This window comes from Leopardus geoffroyi, chromosome B1, assembly GCF_018350155.1.
Source record: "Leopardus geoffroyi isolate Oge1 chromosome B1, O.geoffroyi_Oge1_pat1.0, whole genome shotgun sequence".
NCBI classification, from domain to species: domain Eukaryota; kingdom Metazoa; phylum Chordata; class Mammalia; order Carnivora; family Felidae; genus Leopardus; species Leopardus geoffroyi.
In genome coordinates this window covers 200,239,971-200,256,239 of record NC_059327.1, presented here as the reverse complement: position 1 = coordinate 200,256,239, position 16,269 = coordinate 200,239,971, and the positions used below count along the sequence as shown (strand labels likewise).

Here is a 16,269-nt window from a genome sequence, read left to right as displayed (position 1 = left end):
ATGGGGATTGAGATGTATCATTCGACACCTCCTCATTTAGTGCCTGCATCCACCTTCTGGAGAAGAACCAACAGCACCCCTGGTGACGAGAAAGGGCCGTCAAGATATAGCAGCTGGTGGTAGGTCACACGCTTTTCAGACCTGAGCCCAGACTCCAGTGAAGGACCCCGCTCTTCCCGCCTTCCCAGCCCCGTGCTTCTTCCTGCCCGAGCAGATTCCTCTCTGGGTCTAGAGGTGAGGTTGATCTTTTGTGTCTGAGCAGGCTGACGGGAGAGACTTCCTGGGTCCCCACTGGCTTGGGTGCACAAGAAAGGCCTGAGCCAGCAGCCTAGTGGATGGACAGTCACCAAACGTTCTGATCAGCCCGCTTCCAGGCGCCTTACAAGATCTCGCTTCGGGGCTCCCGGGGCTGGGCGGGCTGTGTGACTCATTCTGGCCAATGAGTGTGAGTAGAGAGTGCGACCAACAGACTGGAGCAGTGCTGTTGCCAGACCCTCAGAGTCTCTTTCCTCTGTTATTGTGATGCTCCAGCGATGCTGCTGCTGGCTGGGTCCTGGGTAAGGAGGATGATGGCGCTGTGGGAGGAGCACCTCCGCCCCCCCCCCGCCCCGACCTGCCATAGACAAACGGTGCAGATAAGAAACAAACCCTCATTATGAGCCGCCGAGATGCCGTGTAGGCTCAGAGAGGGGATCTGGAGGTCCAGCCATCGGTCTGTTGGTAAATAATGGCCTCAGTCTGGTTCTGGGCTGCAGAGTTGCCATGGGGAAACCCTGTGGCTCCAGACAGGAATGAACTCTTTGACAGTTGAGGGGCCCGAGGGAGAGGTACACTTTGGGGCCGCTCACCTCCGTGCCTGGGCCGTCAGCCCCATCTGTCCGCTTATCCTCCCCACCCCCATCCATGCACGGTCGCCATGTTTCCACCTTCCCAGAGGAAGAGGAGGTCAGATGGGAAGTCAAGGGGGATCACCTGCCCTTTCTTTGTTAATCTGCCCTAGCCCCCAACGTGCGCTACTCCTTCTCTCCTCTGCCGGCCTCAGTTAACTCCACCCTATCAATCCATTTTCCAAGTGGAGAGCACTGCCACTGTTTTGCCTTTGCACAACTCAGCCTAGACAGGAGCCGACGCCTTTTTATAGACCTTACCTTCCTCCTCTTAGCTACTGATGGGGTAACGGCAGGCACTTGATGCAAGCGGTGCCAATCAGAATCCTCCTCCAGTGGCCAGACTTGATTGGTCCAGGGAATGTCACCTGACCCAAGTGGGGCCAATCGGAGCCATTTCCTGGGATTCTTGCGTTTGAGATCCAGCAAGCTTTCTCCTTGGTGACTTTCCTTCAGCTTCCTCTTTTGTCTGCTTTCCTGGGTCTGGTGGTAGAGGTGGGAGGCTCGAGGTCTCCGCACTGTGTCTTCCACTGTGTGGAAAGAACGGGTTTACCGTAAAAGAAAACGACCTCAATGTACAGAGAAGCAGGACTCCCTGGAAGGAGGAACGAGCGAGAGTCCCATTTCACCTAAGCCATTTGCTTTTTTATCTCCAACCTAGCAGCCACGAGGGCCTCAAGAGAATTCACCATTTATGCTGGTGTCTGTCTTGGTGACCTCCCAGGGCCACAAGTCTTCCAGGGGAAGCAACGGCACATATGTGTATGGTTATTAAATGTATTAAAATATCACTAATTCAGGGGCGCCTGGGTGGCGCAGTCGGTTAAGTGTCCGACTTCAGCCAGGTCACGATCTCGCGGTCCGTGAGTTCGAGCCCCGCGTCGGGCTCTGGGCTGATGGCTCAGAGCCTGGAGCCTGTTTCCAATTCTGTGTCTCCCTCTCTCTCTGCCCCTCCCCCGTTCATGCTCTGTCTCTCTCTGTCCCAAAAATAAATAAACGTTGAAAAAAAAAATTAAAAAAAAAAAATCACTAATTCATTTACATGTCAAACGTCCATACTTAAGAATTCACTACAATTTTTAGTTTGCACTCTTTGTAAAATAACTTTTCTGAGACTAATAGGCACGCTTAACATTTTGGTTAAAATTTGGGAGGAATCAAGGGTTAATGACTGCCGGGCACGGAGCCTTCACTGGTCCCTGGAAGGCGTGTATGCTCCTCACGGCTCCCTGGTGATGTACCAGCAACTGCGTGAAATCTATTCCCTCAAAGTTCCGGAGACCAGACGTCTAACACCGAGGTGTCCGCAGGGGCCTGGGGTAAATCCTTCCTTGTGTCTTCGGGCTTCCAGTGTTTGCCAGCGATCCCTGGCATCCCTCAGATTGTGGCCACTTCTGTCTTCAAATGTCCCTCTCCTTAGAGAGACCTGTCATTGGATATACCTAGTCCAGTTTGACATCATCTTAACTTGATTACTTCTGCCAAGACCCTATTTCCAAATACAGTACTGGGTGGGGGGCGGTCAGGAGTTCATCATATCCCTTTGGGGGACACAAGGCAACCAACAAAAGAGCCATTTCAGGCGGAAAACATGAGGATTTTTCATAAGGATTCTGGGGGCGGCCAAGAGCTAGAGAAAGCGGAGGGCATTAACATTAAGGACCCGCAGAGAAGTTGCCAATTGCCTCTAAGCACTTATTTCAGACCATCTTACTGTTTGTATTCTGTTTTTATTTATTTATTTTATTTATTACTTTTCTGAATATGCAATTTATTGTCAAATTGGTTTCCGTACAATACCCAGTGCTCATCCCAACAGGTGCCCTCCTCCATTGTATTCTGTTTTTTCCATACATTCTGAGTGACACCATTTGTTTGCTTCCCTTGGATATTTTAATTAAAGTTCTGACATTTAAAACAGTTAAAGGTAAGAGTCAGTGGAAAGAATACGAGCTTGAGAAACTCTGGACTATGTGGGATCCCAACTCTGCAAAAACACTGACCGTTGACTTCAGGCACCTGACTCCTTCTCTCTAGATGTCAATATTTACAAATCAAGGTTATGGTGAGGATTTCTTTCAGATGAAATGTAACTGTACCAAGCCCAGCGCGTGGCATGTAACAGGTTTTCAATATATTCACAAAGCGATAGTATTCTTTCATTCAATCGGCTGGCAGTGAGATTCTTAGATGGCACAGAGAGAAAATTAGACCAGGATTAAAACAACAACAGTATTTACTTCAAAACAGACCATTAGATGCCTGTTTCTAATTTTCAAATTCATACACAGCCTCCTTTCACAAAGGACTTAGTAAGGCCTATAAATATTCCCACACAAAATGGGCATATTTTACTCTGGAGAACTAACTGCAGGTGAAAGAAGATGGGACTTTAAATAATCGAAGTCTGAGCAGACCAGTGACAGCATGTGCTTTTAAGAGAAACAGGGCTGTATGGACTCAGCTATTTGTGAGGGACCGTGTGTTGCCTCTTGGCCCACTGGAAACCTGCCATGCTGTATTTTCCGGGGTCTTTCACTGGGGGGTGAATGTGTCAGGATCTGTAGCCCTTAAATTTTTTTTTAAGTATTTATTTTGGAGAGACAGAGAGAGAGAAAGAGAGAGAGAGAGAGATAGCACAAGTGGGGCAGGGGCAGAGAGAAAAAGGGAGAGAATCCCAAGCAGGCTCCACACCATCAGCACAGAGCCCGACCCGGGGCTTGAACCCACGAACAGTGAAATCATGACCTGAGCCGAGATCAAGAGTCAGACGCTTAATGGACTGCATCACCCACATGCCCCAGGATCAGTAGCCCTTTTTAAACCAGGCTTCAGTTTCTCTTAAAGGATTTGGCAGAGGGCCCCGCCTCCCGTGTGATTTCCTGATCCAGAGTTTTCATGCAACTGTCAGGATTCTGCAATCCAAGCACCTGCCGGGCCCCCTTCAATTGTGGCTGAAATTCCTCCCGCTGTTCCAGGTCGCTGAGCTGATCTTCCCTGACCATCTTCCTGGGCTTTGGAAAGGCGCCACCTTGTTTCACGGAGCAGCGATCCCAGAAAGCCTGGCCTCACCCACCACAGTCGTCTGTGCTCTTCTTCTCTGCCTCAGTGGGCAGTAAAGCCTCAAGACTCTTCTGAGATTCAGAGATGCCACGACAGTCAGAGTTAGGCTTTTATCGGTTTCTCTGACTGTGAAATGGTGTGAAAAGAAAAAATCCTATGAATGGAGCCGTGATGAGACCGGAATGAGCAGAGGGCTGCGGGTGCTCCCGCCACCCCACGGTTTAGAAAGGAGGTGCTCTCAGCTCTTTGTTGGCTCCCTGTCCTGGCTATGCTCACCTATAAATGACGTTGGGGCCACACAGACTGGACCAAAGACTAGAGAGAACCAAAATGCACTGGCCTTGATTTTGGAAGGCAGGGTCCTTGAAGTTCGCCTCTTCCTAGCAAAGGGGGTAGAGGACGTGCCAGTGGTGAAGGTGAAGGTTCCTCCTTTAACTGATTAATCCACGAGATGCAGATATAACCTTTTCCTGCCTTCCCCATGGGGAAGAGATCAGAGGGGAGTCAAAGTCCTCTGCAAATGGCACAGACCTTGTAAAGTCAAGGCCAGCCCTTGATGCGGAGGCCGAGGGGCAGAGAGGTTGGGACCCGCCCCACCCCACTTGGCCCCCATGCTCACAGCCCCGAGGGCAGCAGGACCAGGGCCTGCCCCGTTCATCCAGTTCCCAAGCCTGAAGTGAATCGTAACTTCACGCTGCTTAACCTCCATTCCCCCAGCAGTTCCAGGCCGCAATAGAGGGTCCCTATCTCACTGCCTGGGGTCTCCAGGGAGCCCCCCCCCCCCCCCGGGAAGATGAGGTCACCAAACTTTAATCATGTTTTGATTATTCATCTGTCATTGTTCCAGGCCTCCCACCTTCGTCCTCAGCCGAGCCTGCAGCGGCTCGCTATTGTGTTTTCTCAGGATGGGGAAGCAGGACAGACCGCTGTCACGTTAACTTGTACCATCTTGCACCTGGAACGTGTCCGGATTCACCAACAGACGCCATCTACAGAGCTAGTGGAAACTCCTTGTTCCACATTAAATGTGCAGGGCGATGGACCGTTTTGCATTTCGATTTAGTGCTTGGACCCTGGAGCCTGATTACCTCCATGGAACCCCAGCCCTCTTAGTCACGTGCCCTCGACTCACGTTTCGTCTGCCCCTCTTCCCCTGTTACATGGGGGGGTAAAAGCGCCTGGCCCACAGGATGGACGTACTGACTGCATCGCATGGAGCAGGTGCCCAATAAAAAGGTGTCGCTACACGCGAGCCGCTGCACCGCCTGCACGCGCTGGAGGCCCACCTCAAAGACGCCGCTTAGGGAAGGTACCCCCCTCCCTTCAGGTCCTCAGTCCACCCGAGCGTGAGCCCCACGAGAACAGGGCCTTGCTCCCGGCTCTGCCCGCTTGTATCCAACCCCCGGGAGATGCTGAGTAAACCTCTCCCGGACAGCTGGATGAACACACGCAGCAGAAAGAGCCCAGGGTCTGGGGTTGGAAGATCAGATTTCAAATCCTTCGTATCCCAGTTCAGAGCTGCAGACGTTGGGAACGCTAATATGCCCCTCAGGAAAAGTGTGGCAAGTAAGCAGTAAGCAGTGACCCCCAACTGGGGGCGACTGGTCTGCTGGGGAACATCAGCCCGTGTGTGGGGTCAGTTTTGGTCGTGCTACTGGTGTCTAATGGGCAGAGGCCACAAAAGCTGGCAGGGCAGTCCCCACATCAAACAACTGACGTCAGTAGTCATCAGACGTCGACAGGGCCGAGGCTGACAAATCTGGATTAAAGGAACATGATGTGAAACCATAAAGTCCTACACCGTCACTGACCATCGTTAACAGTATTAGTAAGTACCACACATGCAGTAGCCCACATCTTTTAAATACAACATTTTTAGGGCCTCCAGACGTGGCTTTAATGTGATTTTTAAAATGTTGATTTCTTTACAAGATGACACAGATAGATAGGCAATTCAGCTCCTGAAACTCCTTTCTCACCAGGGGCTCCTTATTCTGCAAACCTCCGCCAAATGCTATTGAAAGGACCTTCTGGAAAGACTGCGCTCGAATCTCTGGCCAGAAATAGGAGGACAGGACCCACGGCGCCATTTCTCAAACTAATGGAAGCCTCAGCTGCCCAGGCCTTCGCATCCCTGGACCAGTCCCTGAAACAGATGCTCCACCTGGCTTGGCGGCCTCTTGCCAGTTGAGGTCTCAGCTCAGCAATAAAGTTGTGTTTCTAGAATATTAGGCAGTGCTAATTTGAATTTTGCCCTCTCTTTAGAAACAGGCCCAGAGAGGTCAGGCCCAGGGGCATGTCCTCCACATCGCCACGGTGGCCTGTGCTAGCTACGAGCAGGCAAGGACACAGGGCCCGCTGGATCCACTTTGGTGTCTCAGGGTCCAGGCCGAGATTAGGGCACATCTGTTAAAGGACTGAGTGCGAATCTCCTCCAGGAGCTGGCTGATGCCCCCAGGTGCTGCCTGCTGAGGACAGCTTCCTCATCGTATGGGGGGAGGGGAACTTTTGTCTGCTCAAGAGCTCGTTCTAGCTGACGAAGCACACGTCACACACCAGGCAGCAGTGCAGGGGTGAGGCCCCCCGGGAGCGCCCTTAAGCCCGTGAGGGCTCGGAGATGCAGGTCACCAACCCCAGAGCAAGGGAGACAGACGGCTGGGAAGGTCTGCAGTTTTAGATCGGGATTCTTGTGGCCAGCTCAGAACCAACCAGAAGAGGCCCAGTCTGGGCACGCTTGGTCTCTCTTAGCAGAAGTTCTCAAAGTACGGATCAGCATGACACCAAGAACATGTTAAAACGCAGATCGCCAGGCCTATTCTCTCAGCTTCTGGCTCAGAGGGCACTGTATCCATTTCCTAAGGCAGCTGTAACACATCGCCAGCGTCTGTGGGGAGCGTCTGGTCCAGGCCCTTCCCCTGGCTTCTGGAGGCTGCTGGCAAACTTTGTGCCCATCTCCCTGTGTCTACGCCTCGTCTTATCAGGACACCAGTCCTATTGGATGATGGGTCCCTTACTCTGACATGACCTCATCCCTGCTGACCACATCTGCAACAACCCTAGGTCCAAATGAGGCCACGTTCTAGGATACTGGGGCTAGAACTCCAACATATCTTTTTGCGGGGTGCAATTCAACACATAACAGGTGTGGCAACCCTACATGCTAATACCCCCTACCCCCGACTGGGGGATTTTTAAAAAAAATTTTTTTTAATGTTTATTTTTGAGAGAAAGAGCATGAGCAGAGGAGGGGCAGAGAGAGAGGGAGACACAGAATCCGAGGCAGGCTCCAGGCCCTGAGCTGTCAGCACAGAGCCCGACTCAGGGCTCGAACTCACAAACCATGAGATCAGGACCTGAGCCCAAGTCAGATGCTTCACCGACCCCCCCCAACCGGGAGATTCTGATGTGACCACGCACTCCCTGCTGATTCCCTTTGCAGCCCAATGCACAGCGGCAGCCTGGCCCAGTGTGCTGTGAGCGGATGGCCTGGTCTGCCGACAAGGAAAGCGACAGCCGCTAGCAGCTGGAGGCTGCCGGGGTCGGTGAGGCCCCAGGGAGTGTGACGGGGAGCCTGGCTCAGCATCTCCGGGTCCCCTACCCAGTCAGGCCACTGGCCACCGGCTGATGTCAGATAGGAAGGTCCTATGTGCCAACATGGCAGGTGCTTTAAACACGGGGTTGCAGAATGGGGTGGGCGACAGACCGGTCCCATTTTTTTTCTTGGTTTAGAAGGAAGACTCTTGGTTTGGGGCACACCGTGCTCGCGAACGGAGACGTCGTACAGATGAGAAACTGCAGCAGAGAGGGTGGCGGTGGATGCAACGTGGTCCCCTTCCCACGTTCATCGTGGAGCAGGGACGCGGCTGGACCCGGAGGGGCCCACGCGGTGCTCAGACAGCATCCCGGGGTACGCAGCCGGGCCCTTCATCTGGATACTTGCATATGGCAGGTGGGAGCTAGCCTGGCAGAGCCTTCGGGGCCTGGGGAGGGAGAGGGTGGGCAGCCCAGGTGAGCAGGGAGGCAGGGATGCAGCCACCCCTGAGGCCAGCCGTCTACTTTCCTGTCTCCTGCTTCTGCACATGCCCATCTGCCCCCTTGCCCCGTCTGGAAAACGACTCTGTTCTCTTTGCTTTGCCAACTCCTGTCAGCCGCGCCAGCCTCCCTTTAAATGCGTGACCACAAATCTCTGAGGGGTCTTCTGCATGGCTGGGCGACTTCCCCCATCAATTCACTTTTCCCCGTGAGAAAGAACATCTTACTGGTCAGAGCCGCTAGAGGGTGGTGGTTCTGCTAAGAGCAGCCAGATGCGACCCGTAAATAACCCAAGGAGGGGTATCTCATTTTCATGTTCATTTAAAAGGAAATGATCTGGGTTCTTTGGATTCCAGATGAAGCGTCTCCCGGCACACGGGACAGCGCGGCCGCCACGGCTGCCTGTTCGGGTCCGCCACCGCTCAGCCTTTTCACAGGCTCACGTCTGCCATCGGGTGCTCTCTGAGGACGCCTCAGTCCATGCTTGAGTGGAGGAAGGGTCCAGAACGAGGCTGCCTGGAGCCCCGGTCCAATGTGCTTGAGCTGGTGTGAGCAGAAGTTCCTGGGGCCAGAGTTCTAGGCCGGGGAAGGGACCCTGAGCCCCGGAGGCGGCGGGACCGCAGGGAAAGGGTGGTGAGCTCGGAAAGCACCCACACGTCGGCTGCCACCTTCCCCAGGTCTGACGGACTGTGGTCACAGAGGCCCTTCACGTCCTGCCGGCAAGAAGAGGGGGACCGCACAGACATGGGCCCCCAGTGGCGAGGCCTGCTCTTCTGGCCTGGCGTGCCCGCCTGGGCTGACCTGGGCACCCAGCCGCTAGTCGGAGAGCTGTGGCCGCCCGGGACAAATGTTGGGTTGCTGCTCCTTCGCCCGTCCCAGTGCCCCGTGCAGGATGGGGCCCTGCCCTGCCCAGCGGCCCAATGGCCGGAACCCACGCAATCCTGGACGGAGTCCCTCACCTTCCACCGACACCGTGACGTCCCGGGACATCAAACTTCTTCACCAGCTGTGTCCCTCCGTTTTGCCTTTCTGCGTACCGTCCTCACTCCTGGGGCCCCATGCCCTTCCCCTCCCCCCCGCCTCAGGACTCAGCGGGGCATGGCAGCTTGGGAAGCTTCCCCGACGCCCGGCTGAGCCTGGCACCTGGTGTGAGAGCCGCTGCCTGGGCTGCCTGCTGCTGTCACCTGCTGGGAGCAAATGTGGCGCCGTCCTGTGATGTCCGGGGCTCAAGCTGGCACTTCCCCACCTGGCTCTCCCGGAGCGTGGGAAGCGCGTCCCATAGGCTCTGCAAGCCCAAGGCCTCGTTTGGTGTCGGTCACATGGAACGGGTCTGTGTCCAGTCCCACGTGTGGGGCTTCAGTCCCCACCCCACGAGCCCACTCCTGCCCAAATCCTGCTTTAATCAGTCCCAGCTGGATGAGCTCCTGACAGCATCCTGCTGGGATCGAGCCTGAGCCGTCTGCGTCCTTTGCTGACTGGCCCCCGTCATGCCGCCAGCTCAGAACCCACCCAAGCCCCTCCTAACCTGATGTCGTCCCAGCTCCTGCCAGCCCGTGATGCCAGGGTCCCTGTCCGGCCCACACCAGCTCACCCCATTGAATAATAACGGTAACGGTAATCTTTGCATGAGGACTCCGACCTTGTCAGGCATCGTATCCACAATCTCATCTAATCTGCCAACAACCACACCGCAAAGGAGGGATTTCCATTTTGTCAGTGCTGAAGATGAGGCTCAGTGAGGTGTAGACTTGCCTCAGGTTACTCTGGAGGTGGCGGGCCCGGGGCGATTTCCATCCAGAGCTCGGGCACCAAACCGTCAGAGAGCCCGCGCCCTCCGCACCAGCCTCCCTGTGCGCCAGCTCAGCGCGCTCCGCCCCCCCACTTCCCGCGAAGACCCCGGGGCCCAGACAAGTGAAGTTGGCGCCTGGCTCGCACGGCGGAGGCGGGATTAGAACTCGGGGCCACCTGCTGCTTCCCTTCCAGCACCGTGGCTGGCTTCGCTGGGCTCCAGGGACCACCGTTCTCCGGGGAGCCCTCGTGCCATCTGGGAGGGCTCTGCCCAGCAGCTGCCGGAGGGGGACTTACTTCTCTCTGTTGAATATGATGAATTCCTTCCGCACGGTCTCCAAGCACTGCTGCAGGTGTCCGTTCTGTCAAAGAGCAGAGAGGTGAGAGTAAATGACAGGGCACCATCCAGGGAGCCACACGACAAAGGCCGTGACGACCAGAGCTTGACCTCAATGGGGCTGCAGATGCCGGGGGCGGGGCACGAGCGACGTGCCTGGAGGGGCCCTGACAGTATGGGCGGCTGTGCCGAAGGGAACCGGGTCGATGAGGATGTTTGTCTCGACCTCAGTCTGCAGCCATTACATCCAACCTGAAAGTCACATTAGAATGGAATATGGGTGGAAAATCACGAAGTGGCTTCCTAATCGCTTGAATGTTCATGAGACCTGATGAAGAAGCGGGATGGCGGGCGGAGCAGAGAATCTCAAGAACATCCTGCCAAGGTGCCCATCCTCTTTGACAACAGATGCCAGACAGCTCTGTGCTCACAGGGGCGCTATTCCTGGTGCCCTGGATGCTGAGCTGTGAGCACAGAGCCCGACGCGGGGCTCGAACCCACCAACCGTGAGGTCAAGACCTGAGCCGAAGTTGGACGCGTGACCGACTGAGCCACCCAGGCGCCCGATCTTTCCGTTTTGTGCTATGAAAAGCCACCCAATCGCGGAGGCATCTTAGTGACTGCAAATGGAGGCATCTGGAGAGGCGAAGTGAGTTGCCTCCGTTAGGCTAAACAGCAGCCCCTCCCTCCTTCAGGCTCCCTGGACCCTGCGATTCCTGCCCCCGGGGGATCCGCTCACCAGAGGACAGCTGTCCTTTGTGCCGTCTTTGGACCTGTTCTTTGCCAGCCTCTTCTTCTTTTTGTGAAGTGGCCTGGATTCAAGGATCATTTCTTCAAGTTCAAATGTGGGGTCACAATTCAGTCTCCCCTTCTGAGAGCAAGCGGAAAAGCAAACACGGTCTGTCTTGGTTGCACCCACCACGGGATTGTGTTCATTCATTCATTCATTCAATCGATCGTTCATTCAACAAGTAATGGCTAACTACCACCGTGGGGGGCGCCGCTTCCGTTTTATTTCTGGGGAAGAGAAGCAACACCTTCTCGCGGCAGACACGGTTCATTTATCCCCGTGTCTCCTCCCCCGGCCCTGTTAACATCCACACTCCTCCTCAGCCTCCTTCCCACGAAGCTTCGTGTTTTGCCAGGGCCCAGTTCAGTCTCCCAATCTGATGCTATTCGCTTATCACACACACATCTTCATGTCAGGACTACCTCTTCTATAAATATGATTTTTAATAATTTAATTTTTAAGATGCAATTTCTGGCCCATATCTGCCCAATTCCCCAAGCTGGCTCCCTCCTGCCCCTCCGCTGGAGCCAGGCGGGGCTCCGCCCACTTGGGTCAGGAGGAGTTTTGTGCCCCTGACTTCTGGGCCGTGGACCCAAGATCCAGCTGGTGGCTGTCGCTCAGGACGCCAGTCCCGTCAGGCAGTACAGCCTAGTGGTTATATCATCCACAGTCTGGAGGGGCACAGGGACTTCTCTCCAAAAAGGCGCTCGGATTTTAGGCCCAAGTCTTTCCTGGCCTGATTTATCTGCCATCTGTTCGTTCGTTCATTCATTCATTCATTCATCCATTCTAATGCAGGCTCTGGATACAGATCCCTGAGGTTAATTTCTCACCGAGTAAACGTGGGTAAGTTCCTCAACATGAGAATACTTCTAGTAAGACCACTCCCCTGTTACGGAGTCTGTATGAGATAATGCTTGGGAAACTTTAGGCCGGTGCCTGGAACACACAGCACACTGAGTCCTGGAGGATTATGATCACTCGTTCACTTAAGACAATGACACGTTGAGAGCTTCTAGTGCCTTCTAGGGCTACCCATTGCTCTGGAGTGTGTCTCCGGCAGAGGCCAGCCGAGGCAAGTGGGCCCTGCCCTCTGAAGCTCTCGGGGGACAGCAGAGTCACTGTAATAGAATGATATTAGCGGCCAGCGTAGACAGGCCTCTGTGTAGAGCAGGACCAGGGAGGCTGCGATTCACTCCAGGTAAGTGGGGGGGGGGAGGGGACTGGCCTGGGGGATGTCCCATCGGAGACAATGCTTAAGTTTTTCTCTCTTCCAGAAGGCAGTTACTGAGACCCTCAAATGAGCCAGTCCCTGGGTTTGATGCTGTCTGGAAGGAGGGACAGGAGACTTCCGGGGGGACAAGGAGAGGAGCCCCTGTCCCCCCAAGAGGAGGAAGCAGCGTGAGCACAGGTTCACAGCTACGAAACAGTGTGGCCAGAGGGGACAACCACAGGCGTCTGGGTGTGGCTGAAGCAGGGTCCTCTGCCTGTGATTCTGTGGAAGTGAGTGTGCACGAGTGTGAGCATGCATGAGTATGAGATTTGCACGAGTGTGTGCGAGTGTGAGTGTGCATGGGTGCGAGGGTGCATGTGAGTATGCGCGAGTGTGAACGTGCATGTGAGTAGGTGAGTGTGCACGACCGTGCTTGTGTGCGGCTGGGGAAGGGCAGCAGGTGAGGTCTACAAAGGCTGACAGGCGATCGCAGGCATTGGCCCCGAGGGTCACCCGGGCATCCTGCGCCCAGCCTTGGGGACAGCTCACGTGGCAACAGGGAGGCTGTTTGAGGCACTCTGTGCTCCGTATGAAGGACCACATCAAGATCCCTGGGTTTCATCCACCCGGCCTGAGCATGGCGGAAGGGGACCACCAAGGATGCTAGCGTATTTCTTTGGCACATCCAGAGCGAACATTCTGAGGGAGCCAGCCGAGGCAGCCGAGACCAGAATCCCGGCGGGTCTGTTAATAAAACAGCGGTTCCGAGGGCGGTGTGGACCGAGGGCTCGCTGCTCTGAGCCTTTGGAGGCCTCTTGGCATTTACTCCGCCCAAGCGTGGGATGGATCCCTCTCCTCTCCTCATTTTGGGTGAAGAACCCCACTCCCGAGCACACCCGAGGTCACAGACGCGGTAGTGAGCCCAAGTCTCCAGCCTGTGCTCCTGGCCGAGACCCCGCACTGTCCCTCCAGGACCCAGCTCTGGGTCACTAAATGTGCCTTTTAGGTTTATTGGCTTTTTCTTTGCACAAACCCTTACTTAGCCCGCAGGCTGTCAAGGGGGTGGGGGGCAGCTGTCCCCAGGGGATGCCCCGCAAGGTCTGGGGATGTTTTTGGTGTCACAGCCGAGGAATGCTACCGGTATCTGTGGACGGAGTCCAGGGATGCACAGGACGGTCCCCACACCCCCGCCCCCCAAAGAATCGTCTGGCCCTAGTGCCCCCAACAGCACAGTTGAGGAGCCCTGCTCTCATCTGCGAGCCCCCTGACAACAGGCACCAAGAGTGTTTTCTTTCCAGTCACCTCCTCAAGCCACACACACGGCCTGCGCCCGTAGGCGCTCAGCGGGTACAGGCTGGCGGGGCGGTGGGTGGCCGGATGCATGGGTAGGTGACGCACACGGTGGGTGTGACTCCATAAAACAAAGAACACCCCGTGCCCACAAAGACCTTCTGCAAGGAGAGAAACCTGGCAGATGAGGTCCAAATCCACACTAAGTCTCACTGCAATGGGAACGTTCCGGCGCTCCTGTGGCCACGGCCGGCAGAGGCCTCCCGGACCAGCTTCTGGGTGTTCCTTCAGAGCAGGGCAGGGGACCCTGCAGAGGGTCGGCGTGGCATGGGATGAGACCCCCACTCACACTGGGCACAAAGCCGGGTGTCAGCGCCTTCTCGAACACCGCGTCCCAGTTCATGTCGGCCAAGTAGGGCGCGCTCTGGACGTCACCAAGGCTGGACAGACGGCTCTCGGGGTCCTTGGTGAGGAGCTGCGGGCAGAAGGCAGAAGTGCTTAAACATGTTTGCTTGAGGTGTGCGCCCCGCTGAGGTTAGCGGGGACTCTGAAGGTAGGAATCCTGGGAAAATGAAGGTGCCTCTGCTTTTTTTTCTTTTTTGAGAGAGAGAGAGAGAGAGAGAGAGACAGAGAGAGAGAGAGAGAGAGAGAGAATCTTAAGCAGGCTCCACGCTCAGTGTGGAGCCCAACTTGGGACTCGATTCTTGACTCTGAGATCATGACCTGAGCAGAAGTCGTGTCCGACTGAGCCCCCAGGCGCCCTGAAGGTGCTTCTGCTTTTCATGTGCCATCAACACTGTGCTCTGGGTTGCTCTTGCCGGGAGTGTCACCTACACTCACCTCTTTGAGTGACGGGGAGGAACCGAGAGGTCAGGCTGCTTCCTCACGGTCACCCAGCAAGGGGCTCTTTGGCAGGGACTGGATTTCAGCCACCGCGCTGTCCTCGAGGACTGGCGCCCCATCACAGCCCATGCTCATTGATGTCTGCAGAGGCTTCCAATTAAGTAGAAAGAGAATTGGCCACCTCATCTTGAGAGGGTCAGCTTGGTGGCAGAGCGTTCAAAAGTGTAATAAAATTTATCCCCGGACGGCTAAGCGGTGACCTCTGTGGCCTGATGGCGTGGCCTCATTTGTGGCCAAGGGTATAATTTTTAGTGTCTCCTCAAACAGAGTTTCTACTACTAAGGGGTGGTGCGGCATAAAAAGCAGCCCCAGAGTTATGACCTTGCACCCACGCGGGGCTTTCAGCTTTTCCAAAAACATTCCGGCTTGCCTTGCACAAAGAACTCTGGTGGGCTGTGGGAGGCTGCCTGCCTGTTTCCTCCTCTCAGATTAGGAAGAGCAAAGACACGCAATTCTTCCACTTGCAGATCACGACTAGGGTGGGACCCCAGGAGATTGGTAAGGACGTGGCATGTGCTAAGTGGGGGGGGGGGGTTGGCACCCGGCTGCCCACAGGTGGGAGCTGGAAGTCGGAACTCCACTGCCGGCTTGCCGCCTGCCCCGCCCCGCCCCCCGACGCTGCAGAAATGTCCCAGCTGCGCCGAGCTGGTGGGCTGCCGGCAGCCTCCTCCTTGGGGCTGCCCCAAACGATGGGTGCAGATTTAAACAGAGCCTCTAGGGACACGCCTGGGTGGCTCAGTCAGTAAGCAATTAATCTGTTGATTTTTGCTCAAGTCGTGATCTCACGATTCCTGAGATCGAGCCCCAAGTCGGGCTCTGCGCTTATAGCACGGGGCCTGCTTGGGATTCTCTCTCTTTGTCTCTCTCTCCCTATCTCTCTGTCCTTTCCCTGCTTGTGCTCCCTCTGTCTCTCTTTCTTTCTCTTTCTCTTTTCAAAATAAATAAATAGGGGTGCCTGGGTGGCTCAGTCAATTGAGCGTCCAACTTCAGCTCAGGTCACGATCTCGCGGTTTGTGGGTTTGAGCCCCTCATCGGGCTCTGTGCTGACAGCTCGGAGCCTGGAGCCTGCTTCAGATTCTGTGTCTCCCTCTCTCTCTGCCCCTCTCCCATTCACACTCTCTCTTTCGCTCAAAAATAAATAAACATTTAAAAAAATTTTTTTTAAACCCCAAATAAATACATAAACTTTAAACGGATACTCCACTCCAGTGCCACATGGGAGATCCCCATTCAGGATAGCGGTTCTCCGACTCACTGGATGGGTGCCCGCGCTCACGATGTGGCGTTAGGGCTCTACTGACTTGATCAACTCCACCACTGGCATTCTGTTCCCTCTCTCCTTCCAGAATTTGGTGGGATGCCTGCTTCTGCACTAAATGACTTTAGCCCCCGGGACTGGCAGGCTGGGGGCTGTCCCCTTACCTTCTTCAGCAGGGCGACCATGCCTTTGCACCACGTGGAGGAGTAGTGGACACGCTCCACCTTGAACATGTTGAGGATCTCATCAATGGGCGTGGCCGAGTGGATTTCATACGGTCTCTGCAACCAAAGGACCAGAGAGGGAATCAGAGAGAGAGCCAACCGGAAGACGCTGCCCATGTGGTTAAACCTGTATATTTACAAGGGGGTGGTTTATTCTTTCCCTTTACGGAACAGTGGGTGTTCCTCTTTCACGGCAGAGCAGGCGGCCCAGACCCACGTGCCAACAGGGATTAGACCTGTAGGGTAGTGCCCGAACCCGGCAGGTGGGTGCTCTGTTATGGCCACAGGAGGTTAAATGACTTGGCGAGGTCACGTAGCCACTAAGTGACAAAGGCAGGATCCACATCCAACGGCCTAACTCCCGAGTCCCGACTCCAGGCTTGGGGGTGGGGTGGCTCTCATCATCCACTGGACTCCCAGCCTCACCTCCGGTCGAAATCCCTGCCTGCCGGTGGGCCTCACCTCCACCTTTCCCTGCGCTGGC

The 16,269-nt window shown here is 55.3% G+C and overlaps 1 protein-coding gene across 12 annotated transcripts in view; it reads right to left on the bottom strand.

The window, feature by feature from the left end:
• Positions 1-16,269, bottom strand: part of STK32B (serine/threonine kinase 32B) — a 394,515-nt gene that overhangs the window by 9,389 nt on the left and 368,857 nt on the right. For 11 of the 12 annotated variants that reach the window (XM_045474578.1, XM_045474576.1, XM_045474579.1 and 8 more), the window contains 4 exons: positions 15,726-15,842; positions 13,750-13,875; positions 10,847-10,978; positions 10,068-10,132 (listed from right to left, as the gene is read on the bottom strand). In XM_045474578.1, the coding sequence (XP_045330534.1) occupies positions 10,068-10,132; positions 10,847-10,978; positions 13,750-13,875; positions 15,726-15,842 (440 nt within the window). Of the gene's footprint in view, positions 1-7,261; positions 7,931-10,067; positions 10,133-10,846; positions 10,979-13,749; positions 13,876-15,725; positions 15,843-16,269 lie in introns of those variants that run through there. The other variant, XM_045474577.1, reaches the window with a different exon arrangement.